This window comes from Panthera uncia, chromosome D1 (genome assembly GCF_023721935.1).
Source record: "Panthera uncia isolate 11264 chromosome D1, Puncia_PCG_1.0, whole genome shotgun sequence".
In the NCBI taxonomy this organism is placed as follows: domain Eukaryota; kingdom Metazoa; phylum Chordata; class Mammalia; order Carnivora; family Felidae; genus Panthera; species Panthera uncia.
Window position 1 is genome coordinate 57,034,654 of NC_064808.1, and position 14,413 is coordinate 57,049,066.

The 14,413-nt window shown below is 39.5% G+C and overlaps 1 protein-coding gene across 7 annotated transcripts in view; it reads left to right on the plus strand.

Annotated features, from left to right (window-relative positions):
• Window positions 1–413: 413 nt before the first annotated feature.
• Window positions 414–14,413, plus strand: part of EMSY (EMSY transcriptional repressor, BRCA2 interacting) — a 90,255-nt gene continuing 76,255 nt past the window's right edge. For 5 of the 7 annotated variants that reach the window (XM_049652516.1, XM_049652566.1, XM_049652531.1 and 2 more), the window contains exons 1-5: window positions 415–529; window positions 2,263–2,371; window positions 8,272–8,371; window positions 9,962–10,036; window positions 11,394–11,435. In XM_049652516.1, the coding sequence (XP_049508473.1) occupies window positions 2,302–2,371; window positions 8,272–8,371; window positions 9,962–10,036; window positions 11,394–11,435 (287 nt within the window). In that variant the 5' untranslated portion in view covers window positions 415–529; window positions 2,263–2,301. Of the gene's footprint in view, window positions 530–2,262; window positions 2,372–8,271; window positions 8,372–9,961; window positions 10,037–11,393; window positions 11,436–14,413 lie in introns of all 7 variants that reach the window. The other 2 variants (XM_049652550.1, XM_049652521.1) reach the window with 2 other exon arrangements.

Below are 14,413 nucleotides of genomic sequence, written 5' to 3' on the forward strand. Positions count from 1 at the left end.
TACCGTCCCTAACCTCGCCTAGAGTAAAGGTCGCGGCAAAGCCCCAGCTCCAGCTACCGACGCCATCTTGGCCTCTACGTGTGACGCCACACGTAGCAGAGAGCGCAGCCGATTGGTTGGGAGACGGCAGCTGGAGGAGAGGCGCGCGAAGCCGGAGAAGGAGGGTATGGAGGTGAAGCCAGGGAAACTACAATCCCGGCCTTCCTTGCGCCTGCGACAGCATACCGACAGCGAAAGAGGAGGGAGTTGGGTCGGGACCACAACTCCCAGCACCTCCCGCGATGTCTCTTCTTTCCTTTCAAAACGCGGAGGAAAAGAGGGACTGGGAGAATGGAAGCCTTCTGGAGCCTGTTCTCCGAAAGGCGGGAAAGGCGAACTACACCTCCCGACTGGCAGCGCGCGGCTGCGCCTGCGCCCTGATGCCTGTCGCCATCTTGCCCCTTCTGAGGCACCGCAAACAAACCCAATTCCTGGTGTTCCCTAGTCTTGGCGGAGGAGCCTTTTAGATGAGCCCCGAAAGGCCGGGCAGGTGGGTGACTCTCGGACAGGGTGCCGGGAAGAGCTGGCAGGTTAGCCGGGCTGGAGGAGCGCCGGGCCAAGCATTTGGTCCCCGGCTTGGGGCGCCCAGCCCCATCCTCCGTTGTCTCCTAACGGGATCGTGGGGCTCCCTGAGGTGGGCTGAGGGGGACTTTGGCAGGCCTGGTGCTGGGATCCTGGGGGTCCAGCTCTGGGCGCCTCCCGGTGAGTCTCGGTCGTCTGCCTGGCTGTCCGCGCGCCTAGTTTCTCTCCGTTGTCCTCTCCGCTGAGGAGGGAGCGAGGCGCTGATGCCGACCGTGGCCCCTGACACCGGCTACTGGTCCTGAAGGGCTTGGGTAGTGGGCTTGACATTGGGGTTGGCGCTGAGCGGCACCGGTGAGGAGGGTGGGCGGGCTGCTCTTGTTGTGGTGCTGTGAGAGAGTGCGTGTTTGGGGAGGGGGCGGGGCGGGCTTGCCTCCTTGACACTTGAGTGGGGGAAGGATTACACGAGATCCCGGCTGCCGGAGCGGGCTCCCGCTACTGCTGCTTAGATTTCCAGTGCGCTGCGTCCCCGCGGTGGGGTGCGCTGGCGGGGACGCGTCGGGATGCCGTGACGTGGTGCTTGTTCGGGCGGTCGCCGGCCGCCTCCAAGATCCTGTCGGGAGGCGGGGACTGGCTTGTGGAGGGAGCGGATTCCTTTGGCTCTGCCCCTTCTTCCTCCTCCCCACCCCTTTTCTTTATGTCATCCTGCCGGCTGGGGCGCGCAGTCCAGTTCTCCTAGCTCTGGGTTGGTTCGTAGCTGAGAGGACTATGGGAAGTCGGGGGCGGGGGGGCGGTCAACTCCGGGCGCAGAGTTGGAGTTAGCAGCCCCAGTGCCTGGAACGGGATATAACAGTTATTACGGTTCGGTGCCTGACTCCTCAACTGGGGAGTGAGCTCGCTCATTCATTCATTCATTCATTCACTCACTCACTCACTCACTCACTCATTCATTCTGCTCTCCTCTGTCTTCATTCACCTACTTAACCAATATTTACAGTGGATCTGCTGTGTGCTAAGCAGGTATTGTTCAAGCCCTCAGCGCTAAGTTGTCTTTTTATCCTCTGAACCAGGCAATTCCCAGTACAAAGTAAATTCCTGACATCTGAAATTTTGGTAAATGATTGTCGAAGGACTACTGGGTGTAAATTCATCGTTCATTGTTCAGACTTGAGAAGACCGTTTTTGAAGTTCCATTAGCCCTTGTAACGAGCTGGCAGCTTTATGTATTTTCTCTCTTGTAAGTCTCGAATGAGAAAGCCAGCAGAAATCAAGTGACTTGCCCAAATCAAGTAGTAGCACCTATTTATTAAACAACATGCCAGCCACTGTGGTAAGAACTTCACATACTGTCCTTTAATCCTCATGACGAATTGGATGATAATACCTTTGTTTTCCAGATGGGGAAAACTTTTGCTCAGATAGGCCCCTTCACCCAGGATCGCACAGCCAGCGAGTTGAAGGCTAGAACTAGAACCTAGAGGTGTCTGACCCTAAAGCCTGTGCTCTTTCCACTGTCTTAATGCCGGAATAATAAGCTCCGGAATGGCTGTTTAGTTCTTCATTTGTCAAAAGTTGAAAACTGTGGTGGTGAAATAGGATTGTTCTTACTGGTTTTACTTCTTAGGGTGTGGATCTCCAGGCAAGTGGCCTTTTGAATGTACTTTGTTAATTTGATTTTTGTTTTGTTTTGTTTTGTTTTGTTAGGGAAGACAAGCTCTTTGGGGCTACCAAAAAGAAGCAGCAATGCCTGTTGTGTGGCCAACCCTTTTGGATCTCAGCAGGGATGAATGCAAAAGGATTCTTCGAAAATTGGGTATGGTTTTCATTTTTGATGTTTTATGACTTTCTACTTTTCTCTTTCTTTTTTTTTTTTTTTTTTTGTCATGGCTGTTTGCCTGGATGTCCTATCTCATGCTGCGTTAGAAATTTTTTGGAGGTGCATTCCCCATCTTACTCGTTATTTCCCCAGTGCCTAGCATAGTGCTCTGTACTTAGTAGGTGCATGAACCATAATAATAAAAATAGTAGCTAAGAGTTCTCGAGGGGTACTGGGCTGTTGTGAGATTTTTACTCTTTCAGCATCTCATTTAATCCTCACTCAAATGGAAAAGGTAGGTTTTTTTTTTTTTTTTTTTTTTTGTCTGTTTCCATTTTACAGATGACAGAACTGAAGCTTAGAGCCCAAGGTGATGCTGGAGTCAGGATTGTAACCCAGGGAATATGACTCCAATATCACTTTAGCATACTTTTAACCTTCATGAATATATGTGTGAATTACATACTGTTTCTAAATTCTAAGTAAATGTTAGCTATGCTGACTTCTCTAAATTATATTTTACTGTCAGTAATAAGACATTCTTTGTATTTATAATTAATTATTTTGAGCTTTTGTTCCTTTAGAGCAGCCTTTCTCAACTAGCATTTTAGGGAGAGAATTAAATACTAATGCTGAACCTAATCCATTGTATGTAATGAACTAACTTACGCATTTAGAATTGTAATCGTTATGTACCGTTCTTGGGAAAATTGAGAAAAAGAGTTACTCGAATTATTTTCTGTATTCTGTGGTTCAGATGAGGATCCTTGGCTGAGAACTGCCGCCTTAGCCTGTAAGGTCCAAGAAGGACCTTGTCGTCTTCTTTACCACTATTGTTGCAGGCTAGCACATAGTAGACGTTCATCAAATGAAAAAATTATTTGAAAAAAGAACATTAAATATTTGGAAGTGGATATGAGTTATTTGGATATCTGTAATTTTGAAGGGTAAAGTGTGGGCTTTGATTTCAGAGAGACCTGGGGTCTTTGTCTTGTCACTGATGACCCGCAAGATCAATTTATTTAATCTCCATCAATCTGTCGACATTTTTGTAAAAGAAGCATAATAATATCTGCCTCATAGATTTGTTATGTGGATTAGTTGTATATAAAAGGGGCCTATCACAGTGCTTGACATCTGAGGGTATAGTGTTTTAGAGCAGTTGCTTTCAGACGTTAATGTAGTTGCAGGTGAATCTTCAAAGGAAATTTTTGTTGGGAATTCCTATATGTAAATCTGAATCATAGCTGCCCTGGCGCTGCCTCCTAGTAACATTTACCCTTTTTATTTTTCCTCAGAGCACTACGAGGATTTCTCTTATTTTAAACTACCTTTTTGCATTGTATTTTAGCATGTTTAGAGAGTTTTTTGAGGCAATCATTCTTTTATCACATTTTTCCTTTAACCTTACATCCAACTTTTAGTACTAATTTGAGGATGATTTTCTACACACTTACATGCAATTGCTATAATTTGGTAGCTACCATTTATAAAGTTGGACTTGTATTAATTTCATAGCTAAAATAATTGTGGAGGAACAGATCCCAAGTATAGTAGACTGCTTTAGAGTTTTTGGGCTTTTGGGGCCTTGAGTCAAGAGATTATGTTTAAATATAAAAATGGTAACCTTTAAGTCTAAATTTATCTTTAACTTTAGCCGAGGCTGTGTGGGTACTGTTGCTAGAGAGCTGTTTCTGTACAAAAGAAAACAGCCTTCCTGCAGAGTAATGTCGTCTTCAATGACCCTTCACTTTGGGAGGTGAGCCTTGGTAGTGATTTGCAGAAAGACTTCCTCCCCACCCGTTGGCCTATTATCATAACAATGAAACCTTTGAATTGCCTTCAAATAGTAGCTCTAGGTCCAAAGTTTAGAGAAAGTACTGTATTTAGGAATTAACTTAAAATATTTTAAGAATTAGGTTTGTCCTTCCAAAAACAGTTATAAATCATATAACATAAAATGTTAAACATTGAGATTTTACTTAAATAAAAAGAAACTGGGATAGAGAATTTTTTTATGATACGTTGAACAGACCAGTAATAGATAAATGCTTCCTTCCCTCCTTCTAGCCTGCTTTTCCTCTGCCTTATTTTTTTGAAAACCATTCCTGAGCTACAACTCCAACTTGGGGCTTTACGGACTATGTTGTTTATGACTGATTTGTTTAAATGGAATGGGTTGAGGACTTTATAAAAGTGGTTTGGCGAATCTTTTTGTTTTCTGTGGTGTTTGCATATATTTATGTATCATTAGAGTTAGCACTACAGTAGAATGGCACCAAAAATAATGCCAGAAATTCAACTAAGTTTGATATTTGTCAGGATCTGAGGATACCCATCAAAATGGAAATCAAATGTCAAGGAGGTTGGGAAGCCAGTGAAGGTTCTTTACAATGAGTGAATTTCTGGAGGAGGGAGGAAGTGCCTCGAATCGTGTACCTATGATAACTGTTGTCTGAGTCCCAGTTTTGTGTGAGGTTGCCACCTCATACTTTTGTCTATGATTTTTTAGTTAGACTTGGAATGACACTTGAAATGTCAAAAATCTTTGCCACATTTCTTTAGTTAATTTCACTCTTTTTGAAGTAGTATCTTGATCACCATAAACTGCATAGGCCAAAAGTGAACTTTTTCTTTGTCCTCATGCCACCTCCTCTCTCTGACCTCTCCATTTCTTTGTATGGTATTGCCCTTCTAAATATCTTGCAGACTGTAAAACTTGGTTCCTTTCCTTCTGCTGTTATTTCCACATTCAGTCAATTACAGAGTCCTATCAAATAAAAGCATTTTAGCCTGGAATTAGAGGCTTAGTCTGGCCCCAGACTACTTTTCCATTTTTATCTTTCTTTATTCCTGTATCTGTATCTCTTGTTGGATTTTAATTACCTTGAAGATAGGCACTTTGTTTTATTTATATAATCATTCTCATGGTACCTTGTAATAGTAGTCATGTGCAATTAATAGTTTGGTTTGAATTAATGACTGTCCGAGTACAGACATGTTTTTACTTTCCCTAGAGTAAAACTCTGAAAATGGTCACTGACTGTTATTGGAAGTTTGATGTCTATATGAGGTATTATTGGCTTTTACTCTTCCTATTCCTTTTGCACATTTGCATTTTTTCTCCTCTGCTTGCTTAGAGCACACTTCTGATTAAAGCTTATGCTTCTAGATCAGATGATGTGTTTCCCCTCTGTGCTTTTACCACTGTATTATAAACTGTATCATAATTGTCTGATGACTTGTTTCACTGTAGCTTTATTCTAAGGTTAACTCCTTGAAGGTAGAATTTAGCATACTATCTGATATCTATAATAGGACTCAGTACTGATTTGTTGAATAAAATATTCCATAAATGAGGCATAAGCTTTTAGTATAGTGATTTCTTAGTTGGTTATCCCCAGTGCCTTTCTGAACTGTACTTTGGGTCATGATAAAAGCTGAAATACACGTTTCCTGTGACTAAGTATTTTCTTCACTTCTCCAGAATGGGAAAGCTTTTTCCTTCCAGAGAGACCCCATGAAACATCTACATAGTATTCAGCATAGATTGAATATACAGGGTGTTTACACATGGGATAATTCAGTTGGACCAGACATTTCTGTTTAATATAGTCAACTCACTTACTCTACTATATAAAGGTCTTTTTTTGATTGTCAGAACTATGAATAACATGAACTGAATGAGGCTATTAGTTTATTATTGGTGTAGTACTTAGGATGCAGATACGCATGCCTTTATTATTTGGGTGTCCGGCATTAGGAAGTAGCAAATACTAACTAGTAGCAACTTGAATCGAGTAAGAAGATAAATGTAGTTTGGACACTTATTTCCCATCATTCAGTTTTGCTCAGGTATACTCGTCTCATAGTTTAAGACAACTATTTTATTATTATTTTTGATGCTATGGATGCTGGGGGTTTTTCTTTTATTTTGTGTGTGTGTGTTTATTTATTTTTGAGAGACAGAGAACAAGCGTGAGCAGGGGAGGGGTGAAGGTGGGGGACAAAGGATCTGAAGCAGGCTGTGCACTGACAGTAGAGAGAGCTCAATACAGGGCTTGAACTCACAAACTGCAAGATCATGACCTGAGCCAAAGTCGACACTTAACACACTTAACCGATTGAGTGAATTCTGAATTCTGTCATGTGGTTGTATTCAGCTGGTAGCTTAGATAGTTGACTGGGCTCAGCTGAGATGGCTGGGCCTGTCTCTCCATGTGGCTTTTCATCCTGGGCTTCTTTGCATCTTGGTTATCTCAAGGTAGCAAGGCCCTGTGGGCAAATGCGTATTGAGCTTCTGTTTGCATCAGGTATGCTGATGTTCCACTGGCCAAGGCAAGGCACATGCCAAGCCCAGAGTCAGTGTGGGAGGGGACTACACAAAGTAGTACAACTTCCATGGAGTGTGCTGGGAGGCAGGCATGGCTTATTGGGAGCCAATGAGGAGTTTTTGGTTGTATATCTTATTTTGTCTTTTTAAAAAAATTTTTTTTAACATTCAGTTTTTGAGAGAGTTAGAGAGACAGAGCATGAGCAGGGAAGGGACAGAGAGAGAGGGAGACAGAATCTGAAGCAGGCTCCAGGCTCTGAGCTGTCAGTACAGAGCCCGATGTGGGGCTCGAACTCACAAACCGTGAGATCATGACCCAAGCCGAAGTCGGATGCTCAACCAACTGAGCCACCCAGGTGCCCCATATTTTTTTTTTTTTCATGTTTGTTTATTTTTGAGAGAGGGAGAGAGAGATAGAGCAGGGGAGGGGCAGAGAGAGAAGGGAGACATAGAATCTGAAGCAGGCTCCAGGCTCTGAGCTGTCAGCACAGAGCCTGATGCGGGGCTTGAACCCACGAATTGTGAGATCATGACCTGAGCTGAAGTCAGATGCTTAACTGATTGAGCCACCCAGGCGCCCTTGTCTTTTTTTTTTTTTTTTTTAATTTGTATATTTTGAGACAGAGGAAGAGTAGGGGAAGGGGCAGAGAGAGAAAATCCCAAGCAGGCACCATTCCCAGTTTAAGGCTTGATCTCACAACCTTGAGATCACAGCTTGAGGACCAGGAGATCATGACCTGAGATGATATCAAGAGTCTAACCAGTGTCAGAGATTGACAGTTTCATTTCATAATGGTTGTTGTTGTGGAAAAGTAGTGAAATGAAACTGTCTGGCATTAGGGTTCAGTGTATTATATCCTTGTTGCTATAAGAGCAACTCATGTTTCCTAACTTGCCTTAGTCATTTTGATGGTAGGTGCAGAGGATCTTAGATCTGGAAGATAACTTCAGAGTCTCTTCTAGATAAAGAAATTGAGGTTCAGAGATGAGAAGAGACTTGTCCAAGGTCACAAAACTAGTGAGTGAGTGGTAGTGCTGGAGCCAGAATCTGGTCATTTGACTCTTGTTCTAGGAGTTTTTCTACTGGACAGTGCTCATGGTATTCTCAACCCCAGGAGGGAGGTAGAATGTAGTTTGAATTTCAGGCAGGCCTAAGGAATTGTTTTAAGGATTGGTCAGTGTAGGTACCTGTCGGTAAAGCTAAAAATTTATCTTATCAGCCTTACATCACTTAGAGCCTATTCCTAATTGTTGGTAGCATCTGAGTTAAGTGTTCTTCAGTGATAATGTGCAAGATAGTATTTACCATTGGATTTTTCTACCTAAGCATTTTATATATGTGACTTCTGTGAGATAATAACAACAGCAAAAAAATATACAAACATTATAAAAGCCACATTTTAATCTACGTTCTTAGATAGGATTTTTGAGAGGAATTTTTAAAATTTTGCCTATTGATTTTTTTTATTGATTTCTAGGTTTTTTGCCCTGAAGTTTCACTATATGTAGCCATAGTTTTAAAATATTGAAGGCCTATCTTGATAAAATAATTTTCTTCTTCTAGAATTGGAGGCATATGCTGGAGTTATCAGTGCACTTCGGGCACAGGGGGATCTCACCAAGGAAAAGAAAGATCTTCTTGGAGAACTCTCAAAAGTTCTTAGGTAAATTCTCATACAAATTTGTGAGACATGACTCTAGAAATTTCATTTTGAGGGGTTTTAGTACTTTTTACTCTCAAGTTGAAGACAGAGGTGTTCAAGTTTTTGGTGCTTAGGTATCCCATCCCAGTTGTGGAGGCTTTGTTACAGAGAGTTATATAATTTATCATTTATTCTATAATCAGAAAGGGTTTAAGGCAGACAGTTTTAGGTTTGGGTCACCTGGGAAGGGGAGGTAGTTTTGACCTGGGTGAAGGAAAGAAGGGTTGGTAGCAACAAGATCTGAAGACCTAGAGTGGCCCAGTGACATTTGTTGGGAGGGAAGAAGGAGACTTCTTAGTTGTTGTCTTAATTTAGGGAAATGGGTGGTTTTATATAGTCATAGCCCTAAGGATAGTTTACCCCCTAGCTTCCTGCTAGAATGGCACTTTAAATTTGTTAAAAAATTCTAGTGAATGGAATTCTTAGATACCTTGTCTTGATCCATTCTGACATCTTGAGCTTTTTCAGAAAATACTCTGTTTTAATGGAAGTTACCTTTCTACATATAAAACCATTTTGTTCTATTCTTTTTTTAAATGAAAATAGGGAAGAGGCTTTTCCTATATTTAGTTGCCATTAATTTAGGGATTTAAATTTAATTTAAGTGAAATCCTTAATCTTACTGTCTTCATGTTTAACAATTTATATATTTTCTGTTTGTTGTTTATATTTCCTCGTAAATCTGCTTTCTAGCCCTTTAAATATTTTAACCCATGTTATGGATTTAGTTTAAGCAGCAAAGATTACAATTGAAGAGTGATACTCATTTTATTGAGTATTTATGAATGGAATGGGGATAACCTTTTTTTCACTTGTTTAGTGTTAACCTTACATGTATTTAATCAGGGTCAATATAAGCGCATTTTTACCGTAATGGTAATGTGAGGTAGAAGACATACAGGTGAAGTGTTGAGTAATAAGGGGGTAATGTCCTGGTGTCAAATTTCATAGCATATAGCCACCAGAAAAAGATAGCTTATCCTGCCACTTTTGTTTCTTTATTATATTCACTGAACATAAAATTCACTGAATATATTCACTGAACATAGCATATAGCCACTGGAAAAAGATAGCTTATCCTGCCACTTTTGTTTCTTTATTATATTTACTAAACATAAAATTATAGACTCTTAAGCTTTAGAAAAGACTTCAGAAGACTTTCTTCCAAGTGCCAGAATCCTCTTAGTAACCACGATTAGGGGTCATTCAATGGCTGTTTGCGTATTTAGGTAACAGGAACCTCTGCTAATCTTGAACATGGTCTGACATTTCTGAGTTTTGGAAGTAATGACTTGATATCAAGCTGATTTGTCTTCCTATGATTCCTAATTTGCAACTAATCCTGCAGTTACACCGAATCATTATGAACCCTTCTTTGTGATTTTAATTAAAGCATCTGAAGGTGTATATTAGGCCCCTGTCTATATCTTTTCACAAATCAATCTTGTCCCCCCTCTTCCCCAAGCAGAATGTTGACTTAGAACATTAATAAAAGTATAGAAAAGAGCTGCCTGCTTGGCAGAGTTCTATAATGGCTATTTTTTTTCATAGCATCTCAACAGAGCGCCACCGTGCTGAAGTTCGGAGAGCAGTAAACGATGAACGGTTAACAACAATTGCACATAAGTAAGCCATTAGTCATACAACCCCTGATTTTTTATTACGTAGTATAACATAGTTTTGAAACAGTCTTCCGATTGTATAGCAGATTCCTGAGTCATTTATCTTAATAGTAATTATTTCTGTACTCAGGGATCCTGACCATAGAGGTGTTACCTGTTTATTCACTTGGTTATGTTTTTGCATTTGGTCAGGCAAGCTTTAAGTACTGAGGTCAAATCCCACTACAGTGTAATCTCTGCATAACTAAAGGCCACCACAGTTCAGCAGATGATTCACTTAACTTGAAGCAAAGTTCAATAATAAAGTAGTATGCTCCCCTAATTCAGCAGCCCCTTAGAGGTTCTTTGTAATGGTATTTGGTATGTATATTGCTTTGTAAATAGGCATTATAAATTTTTTTATAACTGACTAATATTTCATGTATTTTGAGATTCAGAAAAAAGATTGTAAAAATTTATGTTCTGCATTTTTTAAGAATTATGAATGTGTCTTAGTTTACGTTAAAAAGCCAACAAAATAAAGTTATAAACAATTCTTATCAAAATTGTTTTCAGATCATTATAACGATTTGATAGATGGGGTGGAGGGTGGTAGAGGACGAAGGGCAGGGATCAAACATTAGGAGAGTGCCTATGGAGACAGTGCCTCCTACAGAATAGAGAGGAGCAGAAATTATCCTTTAAATGTTTATGCAGGATGACAGGAACATTTCAAAAAATAAGATACATTAGAGTATAACTCATTTGTTTTTTATTTTTATGTCTTAATGTGAAATAAAACTAAAGGAAAAAATTCAGTGCATTTCCATAATGTGATAAATGGTATGTTTAAACCAATTGGCAGTATTTGAATTGGCCCTATAGATCCATTAGCTTCATGTTGTGCTTTACCGTTCCTCATTTTATTTAACTTATAAAATGGGGTGCTACCTTTTTAACTGTGTAGTTTGAAGGATTAGGTATTTGAATTTAGAGATTTTTCAGTGGTAGGTATGTATGCACTGTAGAAGTTTGGAATTTTTCCACTATAGACGTTAAGTATTTAGTTGTCAGGCCAACATGGTTGAAACATTCAAATATTAATGTGTTCCTTCTTTAATTTGCTCTAAGCTTTTGAATTGGGATGCTCTCAAAATAATAACTGAGCCTAGATTCTAGTTTGAGAAGGTAATAGGATGCTTATGTGCTAGATAATAAAGTAGTAAACAATCGCTTACATTCAGAGGCACTTAGAGGCAAAGCTAGTACTTTAAAAGCATTGGAACAGTATTGTGGGACAATTAGTTGTAAGTTGATGCATCAGTTTCATACTTAAAGGATAACATTTATTTAGTCTCCTTTTCCTTTTTTCCCCTTTAAAGAATGAATTTATCCTTATATTTGGGTGAAAGACCAAGTTACAGGTATGCAAATAGGTTATTATTATTTCAGGCTTTTTCTTGTATTTATTTCGAAATTGAAGCTCTCAATTATTCACGGGCACATGTTCCCATTTACGAATTAACCGTGCCCTCTGCTTTCCCTTCTCTTCCCTTCCTCCCCCTCCTAATACTGCCCACCTTTTAGCCATTTTGCTGCTTGGGAGTACCTCTAGCCAGAGGGTGGGAAGGGAGAGGAGGTGAAAATTGTAATTAGTCATTTTACTACTTGTTAGTTATCCTGAAAATGGTTTGGTGGAGGAATTTACAAGTATGCCAAAGTATTTTTGGATAATATGTGGATTTCTTTAATCTGTTTGACCTCTCCCTTTCCCTCCTCTCTCTATTAGCATGGATAATTGAGAGTTGGCTTTTATCTGCCTGTTTCCTTTTTTTCTCTCCTTTCTGATTTCTTTAATACATGAATTTAATTTTCTGAAGAGTTTCCTTCAGCGTATAATTTTAAGCTTCTTAGGTCTTTCCATACTCCTGTTTTAATATTTTATGCCATGGTTTTAGTTTGACTAGGTGTCGTATTTTACTTGTTGAGCCCAAGGGTCGGGGAGTGTGGATTGGTGAGGAAGGCATAGATTCCTTATTCTCGACATCTCCTCTGCCCTCTTTCCCTCAGAAGTAGCACCAGAACCTAGATCCAAAGATTATTTATAGGAAGTCTTCATACCCTGAGCCTGAAAAAAGCAACTGGAGCCCAAGAGGGATGCATCTGAACTGACTGCATTCCCTTTCTCCTCTCCCGTCCCTCCCCCACTCCAAACAGCAGCTTAGGCCAGAAGGAATGTGGTTGAAAGGTGAAGAGAAAGCCGAGAAGACTGAGCACAAAGGAAGTGGAAACAAAAGGAGCAGGGTGTCTGGGATCAAAGAAAAGCCTTGCTTATGGCTCCAAGTATAACACGCGTTTATTATTTGGCACCATATCATTTATTAAGTTTGGTACTCTAATCCAGTTTTGAAACATGTCAGAATGTTATAATAGCAAAGCCTGGAGTGTCAAGGGGCTCCAAAATTTTTAATTGCGCCATTCTTGCCAGCATTGTCTCTAGTGTTGGAAAAAAGTGGCTGTCTGGAATTACTGTTCTCTTAAACTCCTTCCCCATAAGCCAAAAACATTCATAGGATACTTTGTGAATTTCTGTATGAGAGTAAGGAGTTTTTGTTGGTGCCCTACACACCACAGGATGTGAGGGCCAAGGTAGTTTCATTAGTATCATGTTAGATTTCTCAGGAAAGGAGCTAGAGCAAGGTTTCTACCCTCCCTTGCCATACTTAATATAAATAGAGAAGTGATCCTTACGTTGAAACTTAGGAATTCCAGGGAAATCCTGGAGTGAGAGTTTTACAAAAATCTGTAAAATTCAGTTTAAATGATTTGTGCAACTAATGCATATTCACACCCTCATTACTAAGCAAATAGGAATTTTTAATCTAATTCTAACATAATTTTTCACTCAAAAAAAAGTTTGAGCATGTTGGCATGAGTAGAAATTTGGAAGATTTCTAGATTTTTAAAAAAATTGCAGTTGTATCTTTTGCACTGCAAATTCTGTCTTTTCAATAGCAAATATTCATGTGTTTCAAATTACTAATCTTCCAAATTTCTGCCACCATTTAAACAATGCACCAGGTAAGTGTAGACATTATTTGTGTGTAAACTCACCAAGCAAATTTACTGGTGATATTCTAATAAAATGATACCAAAAGAGGAGTAAGCCAAGAAAATGCTAAATAGTTCTTAGAATTTTTCCTTTGACAGTCAGTGTCGCCCATTTCGGTTTCTCTTTTCTTGTTTATACCATTCTCTGTTTCAGAACTACTGTCAAATTGGAGATTATGCAAACAATAAGTTGCATTATATAACAAATTTGTGGAGTTAATTGGGATCTTAGGAATTCCTCTTTCCCTTGTTTTATTAGGTAGGATTATGTTAAACAACTTGCAGATTTCTTGTAGTAGTAACCCAACTAGATTCATCAACTACTAGAGATTCCTTTCTGAACTGAATGTAAATCTTTCTCAAGTTGTAATTTATTTGTTCCATTTGGTGAAGGTTGGTAGTAATTAGACAACAGTGCTCAATTAGTATAAGTCAAAGCAAATGTTAGGCATAAAACCCTTTTGAAAAATTGTGTACCTTCTACTTGTTGTATGGCAAGTAATGTCAGTAGTGTGATGTATGCTTGTTGAAGGAAACGTTTAGTGGCTGTGTGACCTTAGGGAAGTTATTTAACCTCTCAGTGACTCAATTTCCCCATCCACAAAATGGAGATAATAATTGCCAATTTATTGAGAGAATTATATGAGTTAATGCATAGAAAATGTTTAAAACAATGCCTGACATAGAGTAAGTGCTTAGTTGATGTTAACTACCACCACTACCACCACCACCACCACCATCATCATCATCATCATCATCATCATCCCATTATGGGCTTTTGTGTATGCTGTCTAAACATGAAGAATCAGTGGACATTCAGACTTTTAAGCCCTAGATTGGGTTATAGAATCTTTGGTTTGGAAAAGGTGCAGAAATATTTCTGACTTAGTAAAGAGATTGATTAATTGATTCTGGGTGAATTTTAAACCTTGACACTAATCACTAGGAGAAGTGACACGACTACTTTTTGTGGAGTCAAATCAAGAGAAGTGACACAACTGTCCTTTCGTATTTCAACCATATTTAAATTGGATTCCTGGGATAAAATTTGCTCAAGAAGTTTAGAGTGGAGAAACAGAATAGTGTCTGCTTAGGGGTATAGTTCAATGGCCTCAAATACTTCTTAGAGTGAAGAGTTGTATAAGTAAAATTAAAATAGTGACAGGTTTCTTCCAGTAACCTCAGATCTAGTCTGTTTTTTAACAGGAAGCATACTAATATAACACATTGTCAGTGATACATGCAGTGATATATATATAGATATATATCTATATATCTATATATCTATATA